Genomic DNA, 17550 nt, shown 5'->3' with positions numbered 1-17550 from the left:
GCACGCCTAAAATGAGCTAAACATCTGAAAGCGTTCGTAAACAAACTTCCGGAAAATGTTATTTTAGAGATATAAGTGCAAGGCCCATAACTATGCAAAAATCAATGGACCGTACCGAAATTCAGATGTCATCTCTAAGTCAAGTAACTAGACTCACATACCAACCAAAAATCAACCAAATATCTAAACGATTTTTCAAAAACACACCTGGAAAACGGTTATTATAGAAAAAAATGGGTATGTCCAAGGCCCCTAACTACACCAAACATCAATGGACCAAAACGAAACTCACACTTCATCTGTAAGCCATGTAATTGGACTCACATACCAAAAATAAGCAAACTATCTAAAAGCGTTTCGAAAAAAAACCTCTGAAAAACGGTTAATATAGACAAAATGTACAAGTTCAAGGCTCATAACTTCGCAAAAAATCAATATACCGAAACGATACTAACACTTCATCTGTAAGTAATGTAGGTAGACTCGCATAACAAAAATCAGCTAAATATCTGAGAGAGTTTCTTAACAAAAAAACTTCCGGAAAACGGCAAAAAAAGAACATGTATACGTCCAAGGCCCATAATTTCGCCAAAAATCATTTGACCGGAACGAAACACACACTTCATCTGTCATTCGTGTAGGTACACTTACACACCGAATATCAGATAAAGATTTGAACGCGTTAAGGAAACTAGTCCGGAAAACGGTATGCCGGACGGACGGAAAGTGCTACTGCTATTGGCACCCTACCGGTGGCAAACAAATGACAATAACATTAAAAATAACTTAAAAATACCTTCTTCATCATCTCCTTGCACCTCATTGTCGCGCTGTACATCCATCTCATGGTAAACACTAGGCTCTTCATCTGTTGTACTTTTATTGCGTTTAGGTGGCAACTCGGGAGATAAACTTATCTTGGTGTTATCATTAATTGATGATTTGACATGCGTAGAACCTTCACACCTTTGGGATTGTGAATTCAGAGAATCATGGTTCATGTTGTTAAACTTTGGTGAAGCAACAGGCGCACGCAATAGTCCTGGAGGAAAATGCGGAGGAAAGTTCGGATATGATGGATACGGCATGTAGAAACCTGGATAACCTGGGTGTAGCCCTGGATGACCCGGATAATAAGGCTGCACAAATATTGGACAGGCTGAAGGCAATTGTGGAGAAGCGGTCGTTGAAACTGGTAGAAAACCGATTCCCGTTACTGGAACATTGGGATGAGCAACAAAAGGGAACATTGGCGGCATTGGATATCCATAAGGAAGCGACCAAAGCTCCGATGTAGACGACTGCATGTCCTTGCTCTTCGGAACGCTTTGGGTGGGCATTTCGGAGTGTGGTTTTGAATCAGAACAAATTGAACTTTTGACTACCGTCTCGGCTTCATTTGTTACGGTCAGGTAAATTGAATCGGTACCCGGTGTCTTCTCTGCGCTATCTCCTTTATATATATCTGATCCTTGCTCAGGTGGTGAAAGCGGGGAGTTAGCCATTGAAACTGGAGGGAAACCCTTTGCTGAATCATCTGTAACCTTTGGCACTTCGACCTGAATAGTATCGATAGATTCAGTGTCATCTTGGAATTCAGATAAATCTGTGATTTTACCTGCAATACCAGAAAACTTATCATCTGTCTCTGATACTTGGGCCGTTTGGGAGGTGACCCGCTTTGGTTCAGCATTATGTTCTTTTTGTGTAGTTCTAAACACGGAGTATTCTGCAAATGATGCAGAATCCATCCTTCCCTGCTGTTCCGTTTCGTATGTATTATCTAAATTCCCATGTATGCCCATGTTGGGTTTGTGATCATCATCTCCATCATGTATCTTGTCATCAGATGTTAAATCGTTTTCGAAAAACTGTTCGTAACTAGTTAGAGACAAATGCCTGTGAACTGAACCAAACAAATCTTCAGATTTGAAGCATTCCTGAGAAACATCTTCCCAGCCATCGGCTCCGAGCGAAGTTTCACCTTCGCAAGATATGTCCTAGAACACACAACCACAACAAATTATAGTCAATTCAAGTTTTAAATAAACATCATTCCTTATCATAATCATAAACAAGAGCTGTCAGGGGACAGCGCGTTCGACTATTCGAGTGCTTGACAGTACTGTTTAACATAAGCCATCATGGAGACGGGGATATAATGTGGGTGTCTGGTCATTTAATAGATGATCTTTCAAAAATAAGTTAAACATATTCTTTTTTTTTTGGGGGGGGGCGGGGGATTCTGGGTGGGGCATGGGGGATGGTTTGGGTGGAATCCATTGTGGTATCTCAGGTAAGTGTTGTTTTGTTAAAGTATGAATCAAATGTGATCATAAATAAAGAAGTTATGGCAATTTAAGCAAAATGTTCAATTATCTAAGTATAAAAGGCGCCATAATTCTGTCAAAATGCTTGATACAGTTGTCTGCTCTTGTTTATAGATTGGGATCATGTTGGTAAAGAAGTATGCAAAATATGAAAGCAATTTGTCAAACGACATAGGAAATATTTGGGGTAGTACGCAAACTTTAACATGGATTTATCAATAATATGCATATTCTAAGTATAAAAGGGGCAATAATTCTGTCAAAATGCTTGATACAGTTGTCTGCTCTTGTTTATAGATTGGATCATGTTGGTAAAGAAGTATGCAAAATATAAAAGCAATATGGCAAAGGACATAGGACATATTTGGGGTAGTACGCAAACTTTAACAATTGCACGCTAACGGGAACGGGAATGCCGGGGTGAGTAGGATAGCTCCACTTTATTTATTTCATATAAAATAGTCGAGCTAAAAATGCTACCGATCACTTTTATGGCTAAACACCCTTATCATATTCCACATACAGAATTTGTAAATGGATAGACATAAGCAAAATAAAGTTTTCATCTGTTAGTTGTTAAAATCAGGGATGCGAACGATTCCCGTTAACATGTTCATTATAAGTTCTTCCATATTGGAATATTTTTTAATGTTCGGTGAATAAACAATATATTCACTTTTCACTTTAGCTTAACATAATAAACCCTATAAGTGTTATATAATTAGCTTAATACTGCGTCATATCCATGAATATTTGAAAGTAAAATCAAGAACGCCTTTCCGAATATAATGAGTATATGTTGAAGAACATGAAGAAGAAGTTATTATTTTGCACATGTATTTCGTGCGTGTCAAATTAAAGTGTTCCTACGTAACATCTTAATTAAGTATGTTTAGTGCAAATGGTGTATTTATTTGTGTAATATTTTCACTTCAACAAACAAACCGTGACATTGTGAAAATAACATTATCGTCCAAATATTGAAGTGTGGCATACAGGTATTGTATACTCTCTGTCGTTGAATGACATTTTATATGGCCGCTAATTTAAGAAACATTTTTTAAACAAGAGTTCCACGGTCGGAGACATATGCCCCACCCCCACCCCCCCCCCTTAAAAAACAACAGGGCTTTGAACTAGTGGCCCCAATTTCAATATGGGTCATCTATTGTCCAAGGCCAATGCGCATGTGAAGTGTCAAGCCAATCGGTCAATTCGTTGATGAGTTATTGATCGGAAACAATTGACACACTTATTGCGACAGTGACCTTGACCATTGACCTAGTGAAGCAAATTTTAATAGGAGTCATCTGCTGTCCAAGACCAATGCGCGTGGCAAGTATTAAGCCAATCAGTCGATTCGTTGACGAGTTATTGATCAGAAACGCTTTTCCCACTTATTGTGCCAGTGATCATGACCTTTGACCTAGTAAACCCAATTTTCAATAGGGGTCATCTACTGCCCAATGCCAATGTACAAGTATCAAGCCAATCGGTGAATCAGTTGATGATTTATTGATCGGAAACGATTTTACTCTTCATGTGTAACAGTGACATTGACCTTTGACCTTGTGACACCAATTACAATAGAGGTCATCAACTGTCCAAGGCCCATTCATATATGAAGTATCAAACCAATAGGTCAATTGTTTGACTATTTATTGATCGGAAACAAACTGGTCTATCGACAGACAGCAAAACAATATACCCCTTCTTCTTCGAAGCGGGACAAAAAAAGGAAACGAGTTATCGTAAGCGGTATATAAATGAAGATCATAACTTTTTAAGTATTAAGGGCGTATTGAATATTGGGATATCATCGCTATTCGTCTTTCCCTAATAAGGTGGTGTAATAAGAACCTATATATATATATATACGTTGGAAAGCGAACAAACTGAACATGTTCAAGAAAACAAAACGATACAATGCCCGTGGTAATTATAAAATTAATCATATTGTTAAATGATGACAAGTCTGATAGAAGACAGCCGTCGACAATACAAACTTTAATGTGACTTTGTAATTGTACAAACTTCTGTCATAGTGAAGAGCATTTTTATATTCTATACAAATCAAATATTCAAATAAGAATTTGAAATCGAATTTTCGGCGGGTTTTATAGTAGCCAAATAGTATTTCCCAAAATCATACCCTCAGTTGAAACAAGCAAAACAATACAAAGTTTAACTCAGTAAATAATTTAAAGAGCAAGGAACAACGACTAAGAAACACGTTGAGGTCAATACGCTTGCAAGCTGAACAATAAAGAAAGTAGACATAAAACAAAAACAGGATGCAATTTATGATCAATACCTAACAACTAATTAACCAATGTGCCAAAAAAAAACAGAGTACCACTTTACAAAATTCAGCGACAATTTGGAGTTTATGATACTGCGATTAAACTAGTCTTAGATTAAACTATTCATGCGTTACGTTTGACGATGATATGTTCAAGCGTTTTAAAATGTGCATTATTGCGGAAAAACGGCCAACTCATTGACAGATACATTGACATAAAGACTAGACGACGCCTGCGCACGCAGTAACCTTTTCATTCTTACTGTTACAGATAATTTTGAATTTTTACAAAAACATTGTTACTATTTTAAACAACAGGGCCTAAAACGCCCAAAGTCGCTCACCTGAGATAACAAGATATTATTGGGACAAATCTTCTGACCAAGGTTCATGAAGATTGGAAAATAAATGTGGCCTCTAGAGTGTTAACAAGATTTTACTATAGCCATATAAGGAAAAATGCCCCGCACCTTGGAAGCCATGTTTTTCAAGCAAAAATAATTATTTTCAAACTCATCCTACTTGATCCAAGATATCATTGAGACCAATCTTCTGACCAAATTTCATGAAGATTGGACAACAAATTAGGCCTCTAGAGTGTTAACAAGGTTTTACTGAAGCCATATATATAGCCATAAAAGGAAAAATACCCCGTCCCTGGTGGCCATGTTTTTAAAGCAACCAAAACCATTATCGAACTCATCCAAGATAACATTGGGACAAATCTTCTGATCGAGTTTCATGATGATTGGAAAATAAATGTGAATTCTAGAGTGTAAACAAGGTTTTACTATAGCCATATAAGGAAAAATGTTTTTCAACCAACCGGCATCATTTTTAAACTCGTCCAAGATATTATTAGGATACATCTTCTGAAGGAGTTTAATGAAGATCGGACAATAAATGTGGCCTCTAGAGTGTAAACAAGATTTTACTATAGCCATATATTGCAATATACGGAAAAATGCCCCGCCTTTTGGCAGTCATGTTTTTCAAGCAAAGGTTACCATTTTCAAACTCATCCAAGATATTATTGGGACTAATCTTCTGACCACGTTTCATGAAGATCGGAAAATAAATGTGGCCTCTAGAGTGTTAACAAGGTTTTACAAAAGCCATATAAGGAAAAATGCCCTGCCCCCTGGCGGACATGTCTTTCAACCAACCGGCATCATTTTCGAACTTGTCCAAGATATTATTGGGATGAATCTTCTGACCAAGTTTCATGAAGATCAGACAATAAATGTGGCCTCTAGAGTGTTAACAAGATTTTACTATAGCCATATATTGCCATATAAGGAAAAATTCCCCGCTCTTGGCAGCCATGTTTTTCAAGCAAACATAACCATTTTCGAACTCATCCAAGATATCATTCAGACCAATCTTCTGACCAAATTTCATGAAGATTGGACTATAAATGTGGCCTCTAGAGAGTAAACAAGGCAAATGTTGACGGCGCACAACGCACAACAGACAAAAGGCGATCACAAAAGCTCACCATGAGCACATTGTGCTCAGGTGAGCTAAAAAGGGTTGTGTTTACATAATACCCTGAGTGTTGCAAAGGATAAAATAAGATATGCATCTGGTTTTTACAGTGGTCCAATAAATATAAGATAACTATAAAAAGAGCTGTCAGAGGACAGCGCGCTCGACTATTCGAGTGCTTGACAGTATAACGTAAGCCATCACGGGAATTCATATTCAATAATTGATTAGACAATTTTTCAAAAATAAAAAAAGGAAAAAACAATATTTTTTTTTTTTGGGGGGGGTAGGGGGGTTGAGAGGGGGGTATAATATGGGGTGTGGTCATTTATTAGACGATCTTTCAAAAATTAAAAAGGAACAAATATTTATTTTTTTTGGGGGTAGGGGGGGGGGGTTGAGAGGGGGGTATAATGTGGGTTGTGGTCATTTATTAGATGATCTTTCAAAAATAAAAAAAGGAAAAAAAATATTATTTTTTTTTTGGGGGGGAGGTGGGGGGGCAGGGATTCTGGGTTGAAGCGTGGGGTATTGTTTGGGTGGAATCAATTGTGGTATTCAGGTAAGTGTTGTTTTGTCAAAGTATAAATAAAATCTGATCATAAATAAAGAAGCTATGGCAATTTAAGCAAAATGTTCAATTATCTAAGTATAAAAGGGGCCATAATCCTGTCAAAATGCTTGATATAGTTGTCTGCTCTTGTTTATAGGTTGGGGTCATGTTGGAAAACAAGTATGCAAAATATGAAAGCAATATGTCAAGGGACATAGGAAATATTTGGGTATTACGCAAACTTTAACATAGATTTATCAATAATATGCATATTCTAAGTATATAAGGGGCAATAATTTTGTCAAAATGCTTGATCCAGTAGTCTGCTCTTGTTAATAGGTTGGGATCATGTTGGTAAACAAGTATGCAAAATATGAAAGCAATTTGTCAAGGGACATAGGAAATAATTGGGGTAGTACGCAAACTTTAACAAGTGCACGCTCAAGCTAACGCTAACACAAACGCCGACGCCGGGGTGAATAGGATAGCTCCACTATATATATTTCATATATAATAGTCAAGCTAAAAATGAAACTGCAACTATAGAAATAACAATTATCATACTAGTGATGAATGCTCTTGAAGCCCCATGCAGTAATATCAGGCTGTCAAGTGACCTTTTTTCAAAAAGTAGGACAAAATAGGAACTACTTTTGCAAAAAAAGTACGAAAAAAGTAGGAAAAAGTAGGAACTTTTCCCTCAAAAATAGGAATACATAATACAAATTTTTTAGACACAGGTCCAGGAAAAATAGCTTGAAACAGAGCAGGAGTGCCATCAAATGTTCTGTATGGATACCCACTTGAAGCCACCTTAAGGATTTTAGCCTTTTGTACCTGTTCCTTGTGTGATGGATGTACTTGCATACAGATAGATTTATCCCCACCACCCTGAAAGCTGCTTGGCTTTGGAGCACTTCCAAACAAACGCTTTAGTGAATAATCATGCATGTACTAGTATTTTACATGTTTTCCTTGTGTTTTTGTCCATCATCATGACTTATCAGTTGATTAGCACCAGTATTACTACACAAGATAGACTTCATTCAGACAGTACAATATCCTGCAAACTCATTGCCGGTATCTCTCTTGCACAATGATCCAAGTGTTTTTTACTGTTGTCCAACTTCTCCATTCATGGTTTGTTATCCCTCTTGGCATTTTAGCACTTATAGTGTATCTATGATTATTAAGCTTCAAGCAAAGCTACCCTGATAAAGAAGTATAATTAGATGCTGTTCATTTTGGTGTATCATCAAATAAGTGGTTAGAGGTCTTCTGTGTATGGATATAAAAATGGTAATGTATTGTGCATGTTATATCCTTAAGCAGAAGACCAAATTTATTTAGTGATACACCAACTTGTTGTACAAGATTAATACTAGCATATAAAGCAGTGTCAATGCTCTGCTAGAGCTACATTTTGAAACCTTTAAATTGACAATAGGGTGCAGTTATAATGACTTAAGTTACATTCAAAATGACTGGTCATTGCAGAGCAGATTATGCAACTGGAGATAGGACCTTATCACCTGACATCTTTTATGACATCATTGATTGGGCAAAGAAACAGTTGCACTACATTGTTTATTCCAGTTTCAAATAATGGTTTTTACATTATTGATGACGTCGCAGGAGTGTAATAATGCCATTTAATATTTTTAATACTACGCTGTAACACCTTGAAGTTACCTCCCTAGCTATGGCATCATTAGACAAGAGATGTGTTTGTCAGAAACACACTGCCCGTTGTTGTTGTGTTGTTGTTGTTGTTCAGAGTTTATTTTCAGGTCTATGCGCGCCCCTTCACGGGGTCATTATGGATGGACCTGCCCCTGTGACCTTTCAGGAAAAAAAAATTAATTTTGAGCCAAAGTAGGTCCAATTTACCCCGGCTACCCGGGTATTCGCCAAAGATATAATTTTGATCCAAATAGACCAGTGCACAGTGGCCAATGAGACCTTAATGTGCACTGGTAGTAGACAATTTCAAGTCAAATTCATGTCTGAACGCAGCTCCGCCAAGTGAGTACATCACACAGCTCTGCCTTTATGGCCCCTCTCGTCGTCACCAGCCCTTGTCTTCATCCCCAAGACAGTTTGATTACCGCCGCCCCGGGGTCCCTCTCTAAAGCCACCCCTTCGATGTTCTGGGGTCCCCCCGCCCAAACCTAGGTTGCCCCAGGTACACACAGACCCAGGTCCGTCCCATATGTCCTCCACACTTGTGGTCTCGCTGTCCCGCCATTCCCATCCCTCTACAGACGGGACCTCTGACAGCAATCCTAGCAGTGTGGAAGACGTCCGGCTCGAGGGTGACGGACTCAGCTGATTTAGCAGAGCCACCCGCAGAAGTTCCCCTCTATAAGGAAATATGTACAGGTGAGAAAATCTTCTGCGGGTGACTCTCGCCTCGGTCGCGACGCGCACGCTCCAGCTGCTGGCCAAGAAACACAATGCCCACTATTGCGCCGCTTTGAAATAAAATTTCAATATATCATTTGGCAGGTTTAGAAATTATCTCCCTTTTAAATCTTATTACTTCCCTTGGATGGTATTTTTTGACTTTTGACCTTGAAGGATGACCTTGACCTTTCACCACTCAAAATGTGCAGCTTCATGAGGTACACATGCATACCAAATATCAAGTTGCTGTCTTCAATATTGCAAAAGTTATGGCCCATGTTAAAGTTTTCGGAGGGACAAACAGACAGACAGACAGACAGACAGACAGACAACGGACTGACAGTACAACTGCTATATGCCACCCTACTGGGAGCATAAAAATGTATCAGGCCATTTAGGCTCTGTGCATTTATCTTGACTTACTAAACATGATGTACCTATGATATCAATAGAACATCATATCCGTTGTCATGTTATACGGAATTTATTACATTATATTTGTAAATGGTGAAAACTCGGCAAAGCATCAGTTTTATCTTTTTCAATAACTTGTGTAATAAATTCCATATTGCATAACCACTCATACAATAAATGTATCTCTATTTCTCTACATTCCAAACAGCAATATCATGTGAACATGCATAAGGTTTGGTCAAATTGTTGTCAATGGAAACAAAATAAAACTGGAATAAACAATGCATGGGTTCCCTCAGCTCTTGCATCACTGGGAACTGTGTAAGGTAGTGAAGTCTGCAGTATACAAATGCTAAGGATATAAACAAGGCACTATTGTTACTTAAAATAACACTTTTGTCAATAATTTCAAAAGTTAAATAAGAATTAAATATTTATGCTTCCTGAAGAGGTGCTAGCAAACAGTCAGCATGGATTGTCAGATCTCATCTAGATGAATGCACCTTAACAGGGATACGGTCATGCCATAGATTCATTCATCCTGCAAGTTTACTAAATAAACTCTTTCAAAAAAATGAAAAAGTAGGAACAGTAGGAAAATTTGGTAAAAAAAATAGGAAAAAGTAGGATCCTGATGAAAAAGTAGGAAAAAGTATGACCGCTTGACAGCCTGTAATATATATTAAAGTCTAACTTTATTGTTTGCGTGTTTGTGAAGTTGGATTTTTTTTACATTTCCAACAGTATTTCAGTCATTATCAAGAAAGTCAGTTTAGCAACTCAGGTTGAAATTGCCCATACTTACATGCAGGTCAGTAACAACTGCTTATTTTTAAACAAAGCTTGGGAGAATGGTTGTTGAAAGCATTTCATCAGCGATTCCACGATTTACAAGTTATTGTAAACATGAAAAATTTGACGCTTTGACCTGTCCAGCATTAACCACATGAGCATTTATTGAACACATTTTGTAGAGAACCACAAAATAATGTAACACACCGAATATAATAAACTTTGGGCCTCAAACCTTCAGAAAAAAATATTTTAAGTCAATCTGACATTAAATGAAAATATATTTAAGTTGTTTATTATATTAGTCTATATACATAATTTGACCTCTAGGTAAGTTCAGTATGAAACCAGGATCATGGTTTGATGAAATTAAGTATAGAGCCAATACATAATGTAATTGTTACATACAAAATATAACACATCTTGATGTTCATGTTAAGATATGTTTAATTTTGCATATAAAGTCTATAAGAACAATAATAATGTTACAAACATTCTATGATGGAAAGGGGGCATCACATTTTGTAATTTGTTTACCCAGGATGATAAAATTTGCAGCTACAAATTATCTCCCTTTAAAGCTTATTACTTCCTTTTGAATAGTTTTTTTGACCTTAGACCTTAAAGGATGACCTTGATCTTAACCTTTCACCACTCAAAATGTGCAGCTCCATGAGATACACATGCATGTCAAATATCAAGTTTCTATCTTCAATATTGCAACAGTTATTGCAAAACTTTAACCAAGGTTAAAGTTTTGGGACAGAATGACAGACAGACAGACAGACAGAAAGGCCAAAAACAATATGACCAGATCATGCGATCTGGGGGCATAAAAAGTAGTAGCATTACTGCAAACACTGTTGTGTCTATGGACTGACAAACCCACCAACGGACTGATGTCATTGTGATTCCAGTATACTCTCTTAGAATAGTAACAAGGAAGGGTAAAACAAATGTGTTTCTATGTTAAATAACAAATTTTTTTACTACCTAAACCATTAAATTAAGAGGAGTTGCTATAAAATTATGAGAACTGTTCTAGATACTAGAACTTATCATAGAAATACCTGTTCAAACCATCTCTCTGGAATGAGGCACTCTGAACAGAGGTCTGGTATTATGCTAAAAGTCTCATTCGCTTGCAAATATGTCAACTGTTTTCTGTCCAAACACTGCTTGGCTTCTGTCAAATACAAAACAGAAATCTTTTTTTTTAATTTGTACAGAAGAAAATAAAAGAAACTTTATAGAAATAATCAGTTTTCATTTTTTAAGAGGATAAGCAATAGGCAGGTAAGCTTAGGGGTAATATTCTAGTACATTCTAGAATATATATTTTTCCCAAATGACTGATCAATACACATTTTTTTTTTAATTTGCATTGTTAGGTAATCTCTGTATCCAATTCTATGGATTGAACAAATATATCATGAATAAAACAACCAAACACTTTTTTCAATGGTATAATGGTAGTTCTTGTAAGCCCAACAAAGTGGTCTTTCAATAGGACCCCCGAATGTTTTTCATTCAAGATTACAACATAAAACACAATATATTGTAAATTCACCAGAATTCCTTACATTAAAAATATTATTACTGCAGCTTATTTACACAGTTGATGAACATTTATAATCAACCTTCAGAAGTTTTGAAGAAAACAATCCATCGAACATCAGTGTCATTCACGGCATATCGCTCAAGGTCACAGAAGTCACCAAAGTCATTTCTTTCAAGGCACTTCCTGACACCATCTTCACCTATGTTTGCTGGAAGATTCTTCAGGATAACGCATTTGTTCTGAATTGTGTCCATCTTTGCATCATGAAAAATGCCAATTTATTGAAAATCTGAATTGAAAAAGGAAAATGCATTCCATTATTAACAAACGTTCATGTACAAAAGGAGTAGAAAACATTTACTTATACTAAACATTATCTTCTGCTAAAAAGACCAAAGATAAGTAAGCCACAACTTATAGTACCCATCACAATTTGTACATGAAAGCATATGGAGGCTATGCATAATGAAGAGCATTTCATTAACATCACTATTTGTACAACTATTTGTTATAACTATACATCCAATATACATACTGGTGCATTCAATAACCTATATTACTTCTTCCTGAGATGCAAATAATCTGGAATATGTAAACAATGCTGAGTTCTTAAATTGTGTCTGAAAGATGGGATTACGTTGATTTTTATACATATTTCAATTTATCATGGCTTAGAACATTGTTAATCTGGCTGATCAAGTGTTTCTTTGAAGTTGAGTCACTGAAGTGTGACTTAAAAAATGAGTGTTCTCTTTTACTGCTTTAAAATTAAGTAACAACACAATCAGGTTAATGTTAATATATACTTTGAGTTACAATGCTATGAGGTTAAATTTTATTTACACTTAAATGTATTATGAATATTGCTGGGCCAAGTGTGAGGTTGAGCGCTCCAAAACCGGTTTAAACCCCCAATGCTTTGCATTGACCGTTCCAAGGCGGTGACCCCAGCTTTATTCTTATTTGTGTTCATGCTGTTTTGTATTGTGCTGTATTGTGCTGTTTTGTACTGTTTGGGCACTTGCCTTTAATAAAGGACCAACTAATTGTTTATAATAATTCAATACTACTCCAGCAGCTGGAGTTTCACTTCTTTATATTTATGTGATTAATACAGGTCTCAGTCTGAGGTTATTCTAGCTAGCCATTACCCCTTTAAACTTAACAACAAATGCTTTGCTTTAACTATTTCAAGGTGATTACCCAAGCTTATTGTTTTTTCATGCTCAATTTTTTGTCAAATTCTTTTTATATGCTTGTTTTTTAAGTAAACTAGTCAGTTTTATATAATACAAGCAGGCAAGAATTGTTGCCTAATATTTTTGGAGCTTCATGTTTACTATGCATTATGCACTAACCAGAAATTGGGTTGAACACTGGTACCCAGTATTGTTGCATCCCCAAAAAGTACCTAAAAAATTGCCGATATATAAAGTGTCATAAACAAACGGTTCTGTATTCTGTTTTTACGACTATGATAGAACAAACAAAAAATTGTATTTCTACCTTATTTTTGTCTTAATGAAGTAAGTAGTGTAAAATACTGATCATTCATAGTTCTGGCGAAAATAAAAAGAGTGGCAAACTGTAATGCAACTAGTTTACATTTTTTTCAAAAGTGCTTGAAGAAAATGTTGTTCTAAAGTTTAGCAGTTTTTTCGTAAACTGAGCTGGCTAGTGCTCTAAATGCTGGTCACATGTAAGGCAAGGGTGGCAACCCCAGCTACTTACAACAAGAGGGCAAAAGGCATCAAGCCTTTAACCTGCAGCCCCAATGATCTAATTGTTCTTGGTATATAACATTCACAAGGTTACACAATTAAGAATTGAATAAGAATACTGCCTGAACACCAGTGGCATGTTTTTGAACAAACCACAATCATTTTCAATCTCAGCCAATACATGTATATACACAACTTTTAATTCACATTTCACAATGATGGGTCAAAAATTTGCTGCTAGAGTTTGTTACGGTTTAATATAACCACACTAATAAAACATCCCTCCATATGGCAGCTATGTTTTTTAATGGAAGAAAACCATGTATCACTCATTGTAGTATTTTATAGAACAAATATTCATAGAAGCTTGGTATAGACTCCACACACAACTGTTTTGTTTAGAGGGATCACAAACCTTTACAAATTTGACCAGGCAACCTAGTTTCTGAAACCATTGACACAGTTTTGAACCCACAAAGATATCCTTTTTGACAAATGTTCTGACCATGTTTCATACAGATTTAACAATATATGTAGCCTATAAAGTAATCAACAACTTTTTTCTAGTGGTATAAGTATTAAAGACAATAAATGCACAGTATGGGTGGGATATATATTTTACTTTGCTTCACATGTCTTCTTCTACGTTCTCAAACTAAAATATTTATAGAAATTTAATTATTTGAACAATACTGATTTCAGTAACAGACATTAATAATGAAGCTATCACTATCTTTGGCACTTTGGCAGTGATGTGTTATATAACTGAATAAATTTATAACAGACCTTAGATATTTTAAGTGACTTTTGAAAAACCTATAGGTTTTTTTATTGTATGACCAAGTTTTTAACATCATATGACCCATTTTGGATCTTAGCTGAACTATCAAGTGGTTGCGCAGACTATACTTCATGAAGATAGGCAAATGTTGATGACACATATGGACAACACTTGAGAAATGAAAGTCAATCATATAAGCTTACCATGAGCTTCTGTGCTCAGGTGAGCTTAAACATAGATAAAACATCATCATTTTTATGGTTGATTATAACTTGATTCTCTTTGATCAGGTATTAAACTTATGGTTTCCTGAATGCAGACACTAAATGGGACACTGCACAAGGCAGCGCCTTGATTTTTGTGAATTAAAAGGCCTATAAACTGATTTTATATACACTTTGAAAAAGTACCTTTTTTCTAATTTGCAGAATATAACACTTTACTGAGATCATTGTATATAAACAGTATTGTTCAATTATAATTCAATTGAAGTAATTTTTACCTAATCAGTCATAATGAGTCATAATGAGACTGATCTGCATTTAATTTGTACTTTTTATTTGCTTAAACAGCATTGCAAGTTAAAACAAAAATAGTTTTAATTTGATTTGGCTTGGCTGACCAATTGTGGGTTTTTTATCATCATACAGCACAACCTTTAAGTCTAAAAATAATTAGTAAGTGTCAGTAGCCAACATAGAAATTGAAGGCAAAATCACTTAAATGTGCAGCTAAGGATAATTATCTGCGTCGTTACAAATATTGTACCGCTGAAAAACATCAGTATCCGTATCATACGTTTCAATCTGAAAAAGATCATACCCAAACCAGAGGATTGACCCCTTTGAGAAAATGTTGTGTATAAACCACACATTGCAGGATGTTACAGAAATATTTTCCCCATTTTCTTGTCTATTTATTGCAGAACTGAGTATTGTTCTAGTTTTAGAAGAAATCAACTATAATTATTTTTGATGTCTTCTAAAATTAAGTGTCATTCAATTATCCTGTTGTCACTTTTAACATAAAATCATTCAATAAGTTGGCCTCATGCTATTTTGGCCTATGCCTTTTGGATAGGGAACAATAGCAAATAAAACCATGCAATTTTGAAAAAGAAACATTATTTATATGATTATAAATACAGTATTCCAATTGTTTATAAGTGAATAGTCAACTGCATTTTAAAATGTATGTTATAAAGAGTAACATGTTAATAGCCCTGTACCATATACTCAAAAAACCAATGATTAAGTTTATCAGAAAAGTTCTTCATCTTTTTGGGGAAATTTCTGACAGATTTTTGGAAAAACAAGTTACTTTTTGCCATCAGGTGCCTGTAATTTGGGGCAAAAAAAATCATCAAAATATATACACTACATGTATACATCAAGTTTCATAATCTTTAAAGTGTTTTAGGATGAACAAACAAGTTGAGGTATAAAATGAGGAACAGATTAAAGACGAAAGGCAAACAAAGAGCCAAATTAGTATCTTTTTGATCATGTCTGATGTAATTGTTAAGTATTTACAATATTAAGTTTCCTCTGTAGTTTATAAAGGTGGCAGGACATTTATTTTTATTTTTTATTTTTTATACCACATTTATACAGCGCCCTTTTCATACTCGAGATGTGTGTTCAAAGGCGCTTTACAGTTTTTCCCTGATCACTGGGTCATAAGTCGTCCGTTAACATCTTGGCGCAGTATGCAGCCACGGCACATTGGCTTATTTCCCTCACAGGTACCCATTTATACACCTGGGTGGAGAGGAGCAGATGTGGGATAAATTTCTTGCTCAAGGAAATTCCAGTGGTTTGGGTGGGATTCGAACCCGGGACCTCTCGATCCCTATGCCAGCGTCCTACCATTAGACCACTGCTCCCACAGTGTAAACCTCTGGTCCTACCATTAGACCACTGCTCCCACAGTGTAAACCTCTGGTGTAAACAAAAGGTCATTCATAAACTTAACACATCCTTTTATAAATTACCTAATTTTATCCAATTATCTTGAGTAATTTGCAAATACCTTACCAAAACATGAAATCAAACCATGTTCCATCATTCCATCATTTTGCATTTTCTTTTTTAATGTAAGGGAAAAACTGTAAAAATTCAAACTATACTTCAATACTTTTAGTTGTTAAAAAAAATTATGTTCTAGAAACAATCATATCCTTCATTATTCAAAAACATACTTTCCAAAAAAATAATTTTGACCATAGGGCTGACAATAGGGCTGTAACGAATACACTAGGTGACAAATACGATACGTATCACGAATACAGGGTGGCGAATACGAATATTTATTCGCGAATATGAATTTCAATGAACAAAAGTAATACTGACAACTTGACATGACATTATATACCGTAGTATGAGACTATGAGTATTTGTCAAAATTTTGATTAATTGAGTATCATTGCATACTGAAACAAGGGCTGTTTGTAAAACATGCATGCCCCCCATATGGGCTGTCCATTGTAGTGGCAGCCATTGTGTGAGTACGATTTTTGTCACTGTGACCTTGACCTTTGACCTAGTGACCTGAAAATCAATAGGGGTCATCTGCGAGTCACGATCAATGTACCTATGAAGTGTCATGATCCTAGGCAAAAGCGTTCTTGAGTTATCATCCGAAAATCATTTTACTATTTCGGGTCACCGTGACCTTGACCTTTGACCTTGTAACCTCAAAATCAATAGGGGTCATCTGCGAGTCATGATCAATCTACCTATGAAGTTTCATGATCCTAGGCGTATGCGTTCTTGAGTTATCACTCGAAAACCATTTTACTATTTCAGGTCACCGTGACCTTGACCTTTGACCTAGTGACCTCAAAAACAATAGGGGTCATCTGCATGTCATGATCAATCTACCCATGAAGTTTCATGATCCTAGGCGTATGCGTTCTTGAGTTATCATCCGGAAACCATTTTACTATTTCGGGTCACCGTGACCTTGACCTTTGACCTAGTGACCTCAAAATTGATAGGGGTCATCTGCGAGTCATGATCAATCTACCCATGAAGTTTCATGATCCTAGGCAAAAGCGTTCTTGAGTTATCATCCGGAAACCATTTTACTATTTCGGATCACCGTGACCTAGACCTTTGACCTAGTGACCTCAAAATCAATAGGGGTCATCTGCGAGTCATGATCAATGTACCTATGAAGTTTCATGATCCTAAGCGTATGC

The 17550-nt window shown here is 36.0% G+C and overlaps 1 protein-coding gene across 4 annotated transcripts in view; it reads right to left on the bottom strand.

Annotated features, from left to right (window-relative positions):
- The window catches only part of LOC127847231 (protein mono-ADP-ribosyltransferase PARP14-like), a 63176-nt gene that overhangs the window by 39048 nt on the left and 6578 nt on the right, over positions 1-17550 (bottom strand). For all 4 annotated transcript variants that reach the window (XM_052378975.1, XM_052378978.1, XM_052378977.1 and 1 more), the window contains exons 2-4: positions 11926-12135; positions 11356-11471; positions 797-2000 (exon numbers count right to left, since the gene is read on the bottom strand). In XM_052378975.1, the coding sequence (XP_052234935.1) occupies positions 797-2000; positions 11356-11471; positions 11926-12100 (1495 nt within the window). In that variant the 5' untranslated portion in view covers positions 12101-12135. The remainder of the gene's footprint in view (positions 1-796; positions 2001-11355; positions 11472-11925; positions 12136-17550) is intronic.

Source organism: Dreissena polymorpha, chromosome 10 (assembly GCF_020536995.1).
Source record: "Dreissena polymorpha isolate Duluth1 chromosome 10, UMN_Dpol_1.0, whole genome shotgun sequence".
Taxonomy (NCBI): domain Eukaryota; kingdom Metazoa; phylum Mollusca; class Bivalvia; order Myida; family Dreissenidae; genus Dreissena; species Dreissena polymorpha.
This window is presented reverse-complemented; position numbering and strand designations above follow the sequence as displayed.